The sequence below is a fragment of the Saccostrea echinata genome, unplaced genomic scaffold, assembly GCF_033153115.1.
Source record: "Saccostrea echinata isolate AGI-Se365-2 ecotype Australia unplaced genomic scaffold, CSIRO_AGI_Sech_v1 ptg000006l, whole genome shotgun sequence".
Classification (NCBI taxonomy): Eukaryota; Metazoa; Mollusca; class Bivalvia; order Ostreida; family Ostreidae; genus Saccostrea; species Saccostrea echinata.
Genome location: NW_026889755.1, coordinates 8,478,653 through 8,483,541, shown reverse-complemented (window position 1 = coordinate 8,483,541; position 4,889 = coordinate 8,478,653). Strand labels below are relative to the sequence as shown.

The window sequence follows — 4,889 nt, the reverse complement described above, 5'->3', positions numbered from 1 at the left end:
TTATTTCATTCTAAAATTTCTTTTGAGTTTTCAAGGATACCTTTTTATGTGATTTTTGACTTCAGCATATTACATTATTTTCCCTTTTTATCCATAAAAACATTCATTTTTGTTGCTAGGCAACGGATAGTAATTTTTAAAATTTATACGCTTCTGAATTCAATTCTAAAAGAAAAAAAATCTTCTGCTATTATATTATATTCACACACATGATGTCTGTATTAGGTTAATCATTTGAAAAATTAGACATTGAATAATTCCAAAATCCAAGAAAATGCTGAGTCATAAAAAAGAAAACATCTATAAATACCCATACCTATCATACATATATCTTTAAATCTAATTTCTATATTTTTGATGGTGAAAACACTTAAAATATTTCTCTTGAGAATAACAGCAATAAAAAAAAGAAATTCTTTTAGTATTCACATTTAATTTGAGCCTGACAGATAAGCGAATTTTCGCTCCATCGAAGCTGAAAATTGGCCGGTTGCTAGGGACATTTCTTTACCCATATTTCTATGGTAACCATGAACGAAAACATTTTTCATTTTGCATACATGGTTCATAGTGCAAGTGAAAACTATGTGTGGAAAATCATCAAATTCTGAGAACCCTAATATATCACCTACATGGCTATTTTGCATGATTTTAGCACAGACCTGTACTTAATACTTCAAATTACAAGGAAACATTACTTTAGAACTATTTTGAGATTTATAGACTTAATATTCCTTACATCAAATGGTGTAAATTGTGGGGGAATATATGTGAATAAACAGGTGAATATAAAAGTAATATAGAGAAATCGTATGCAAGATTGGGAGAAAATTAAACATGACAATTTTAAATTCAAAGTAATATACTTTTTTTTATTTTTATTTATTTTAGTAAAGCTATAATTAAATTTAACTACTATATGTATATCACACTATAGTTCATTACAGTATTTTTTGTGATTGAAAATTGACAGAAATATTTTATGTCAAAAAAGAAAATGTTAACATAGATACATGACATTGAACATGATCGCTAAATAGTGGCAATAGTACGGAAATGCTAACAAATGGATATTCAAAACTGACAGAGTACAAAAAAGCAGGAAGGAGGAAAGGGGAAAGAGTTTAAATTGTATATGTGCATTTAGATTAGTTTTGTTTTTCTAAAGCATTTTTTTTCTAATTATGCTTTTGAAATAACAATTATTATTCAGTCGCATATTGATGATGCAAACAAATCTAAATAAGGTTCAATAAAAGTGTATACCATTCCAGGGTTATGGAATTCAAGAAAATTGTGGAGGAAGTCGTCGACATATCCCTCTTTTGTCACAATTAATCCCTTCGTTTTAGCCAGTATATTGTAGAATTTCTCCACCAAGGAGCCTGCAGCTAACCCTCCACTTGTGATTCCAACTGTTGGTAGTACAACAGATTTGACAAATGTGGCAATTGTAGCCATAAGTCCTCCTCTAATCACCCAGCGACACATTCTTGAAAATATGGATGTCCTCTTCTCTTCTAGTTCTATCGTGTACGCATATGCTATTTAAATGAAATATTTAGGGAAAAGACATTAATTTAAGACCGTGTAAAATATTATTCATATAAAGTCTGGTTTTAACATATCGTTAGTTCGGATGTTGACTGACGTTCTTTAAATTCATATCGATTTATCTAACAATTACTCTGTTAACCTTAACCCCATTAAGATGAAGGGTCAAGGCGAATGAATTTAACTTTGATATAACTGTTCGTTATCTTAAATTATATACTAAAGAAAAATAATAGATTGTTTAAAGGAAAACATGATTTTACCGCATCATATATTTCATATTTGCTTCTGTCTCTCTTCCAACGGAACAAAATAAGTTAAGGTCACAATTTTGTCCTTATTAATGGTTTTGCAGCAAGACAAGAAGTGTCAGAGAAAAAAAACCATGCCCTCCGTGTGGCAAAATCAATAACGGCCATCTACTTTCTAGGGGGAAGCAATGTACCAAGTTTGATATTTATCAAGCAAATTGTTCTCCAGGTATTGAGCAGACAATATCTTCCTATGTCTAGAGCAGTTTGGTGTTTGACTTTGTGACCTCAATCTCTGCAGTGGCATCCACTCCTCGGGGGAAACCAGTGTACAAAGTTTCATATGTGTCAAGCAAAGTGTTCTCAAGATATTGGACTGTCAATATCTTCCTATGTCCACCTTGACCCTTGATCTTGTTACCACAAAATCAAAAGGAGTCATCAACTTCTTAGAGGGAAACAGTGTACCAAGTCTTGTTTCTTTAGTAAAGGTTCTCAAAATATTGAGGTCAAAATATTGTTATGTCCAGTTTGACCCTTGACCTTACTACCTCAAAATCTACAGTGCTCATCTACTCCCCAACGGAAACAAATGTAAGAATTTTGGTGTCTTACTAGCAAAGGGTTCTCAAGACATCTAATGGACAGTATCTTCCTGTGTCAAGTTCGACCTTTGACTTCAAAATCCATAGGGGTCATTTACTCCTGAAGGAGAACAAAGAACCAAGTTTATGAATCTCAAGCAAATTGTTCTCAAGATATTTAACGGACAAGCTCTTCACGATGTTTAAAGTAATTGACCCTTGACCTTTAATCTCACCTAAAATCAATATGGATCATCTACTCTTCAGGGGGCATCAGTGTGCAAAGTCTGATAAAATCTGCCAATCAATGGGTTTTGAAGATATTAAGCGATCAACACTTGGTCTACTGACCGAACAACCGACGGCTTCAAAGCAATATGCCCCCTTTTTCAAGGGGGGAGGGGGTTACCTTGACAATCTTCTACTGTTTACAGTTATGCAAAGTTTGTAATTTAACAAAAATAAACAAAATGTTCTGTGTTTCTATTGTTATACGGTTATAGGTCATTGTTTTAATACTAATGCGACAACTGATTTCCCGGTTCACCTGATCAAAACAGAGGGCTCATGGCGGGTGTGACCGGTCGACAGGGATGCTTACTCCTCCTTAGGACTTGATCCCAAACTTTGTTCTCATAGGGATTCACATTTTTTGCTCTGTTCACAATTTGAATTGTTTAAAATATTTATGAGATCGCTAAATGTTCGTTAACTTCACCTTTTTTTGACAAAGATGTAGAATACAAAGTTGTCATTAACTCTTATTAAAGTCTGTAAACTAGAAAAAACAAGATGTGTTTGTGAAACACTATGCACCCGGCGGCAACAAAGTTCGAAAAAGATATTTTTAGCTTATAGGTCACAGTCAAGGTCATTGACCTTGTCATTTGAAAGAACTTAATTAGTGGAGTATGCATATCAAATATGAAGTCTCTATCTCTCATGGTTCAAAAGTTATGGCGAAGGTTAAGGTTGACGACAGACAGCCAGACATACAGACAGACAGGACAAAAACAATATGCGCCCCCGATCTATCGATCCGGGCGCATAAAAATGATACATCCCTATTAAGGCACATGTTGCTAATTTAATTTTAGAAAACAGGGTTGAAACAAATGTCAATCTTACAGAGTCTACCTTACTCTTTTTTTACTGTATTGTGATAAGAACACCAAATCCTTAAATGTCTTGATCTAAAGGATATTTTATGAAAAAAGACCATTTAAACACAATTTAACATTCACAAAAACAGTAAATTGTTTTACGTGCGTTTTAGATCTAAATGTAATATGAACATGGGGTTCTTTTAAAGATAGAGAATATCTTCTGCTTCTGTCAGAATCACGAGGAGACATTTTGCACTTTCAAAAGAGTAATCTACAAATTTCCACCTTCACTGTTCCTCAGATATTTATTTCCAATCTTAATGTGATCAATACTCCTACAGATTCATGTTTTACATACCTTGTAAAGCTGGGATGGAAAAAATTAGTATCAATATTAATGCTTTGACACCCATTACGATGACTCTGAAAAAAAAAAATAAAGCGTCCAGCTTAAAGGTAATTTACATACCTGTAAACATGTATTTAACATTGATAAGATCTAATATTTTGCCTTAATTCCTCTTTCATTTTCTTATTGAAAGAATTTTGTCAGCTGGTTATACGTTTCATCCAGTGGGTACGATTTTTAAAAATGCTTTAGTCTTGACGCATTGATATTGATTTTTGTTAGGTAAAGATTTCCGACGATGTGTCAGCTGGTTATACGTTTTATGCAGTGGGAACGATTTTTAAAAATGCTTTCCGACGATGTGTTAAAATAAGAATTTTAGAACATTTCTGCATTGTATTAATGTTAACAAAATTAACTGATTATTATTTACTAACTTTGGTTTTAAAATCGGAGATGTTTAAAGTGAATAATTATTTGAAGGATTGTAGTTTTGGGTCCCTTGCGAGATTGACACGTCACTATATGCCGGTGAAGCGTTTCCAGTGCCGACCTTTACTCGAAACTCAGGGTCATTGAGCAGTGAGGGATCTTTATCGTGCCAACACCTGTCGTGGAACAGGGCCTGGGTTTTTAAGGTTTCATCCGAATGATTTGCAAGCTTTACGAAAGCCTGCCAAAGGAACAGTTGTTACCCATTTTTTCACTGCCCACGACATTCCGATCACGAACCCACTGAGCTACCTTGAGGTTTATTCTTCATTAAACATTCACCAATTATGGTTCAGTACAACAGTCGATAAAGATAAAAATTTAATGCCAAAGGAAAAAAAATTAGTAATTAATACACAGCAAGGCTGAAATTATCAGATTTGAAGGTATTCAAAATACATTAAAAGGGAAAAGAAAAATGAGCAAACAATATATTTTACCTTTTTATTTTGCCTTAAGATATCCAATGAAACTATCTCTCTGATCGACCTATATATTTGAACCAATCAATAGAATGATAAAAACAAAACGTGCCAAGTTTTTATTGGGCAAT

At 33.4% G+C, this 4,889-nt stretch overlaps 1 protein-coding gene across 1 annotated transcript; it reads right to left on the bottom strand.

Moving 5' to 3' along the window:
• Window positions 1–910: 910 nt before the first annotated feature.
• LOC133180499 (uncharacterized) lies at window positions 911–3,912 on the bottom strand. The gene is made up of 2 exons (XM_061315009.1): window positions 3,854–3,912; window positions 911–1,544 (listed from the first exon to the last, which is right to left on the bottom strand). The coding sequence occupies exons 1-2, from the start codon at window positions 3,906–3,908 to the stop codon at window positions 1,210–1,212; spliced, it is 390 nt and encodes a 129-aa protein (XP_061170993.1). The 5' UTR covers window positions 3,909–3,912; the 3' UTR covers window positions 911–1,209.
• Window positions 3,913–4,889: the final 977 nt, after the last annotated feature.

What these genes read in the sequence shown, in the direction of transcription:
- LOC133180499 (XM_061315009.1), bottom strand. Translation starts at nt 3,908, where the DNA reads ATGGGTGTCAAAGCATTAATATTGATACTAATTTTTTCCATCCCAGCT. An exon ending in TTCCATCCCAGCTTTACAAG is followed by an intron (nt 1,545 to 3,853) that starts GTATGTAAAACA and finishes TCATTTAAATAG; the next exon opens with CATATGCGTACACGATAGAA.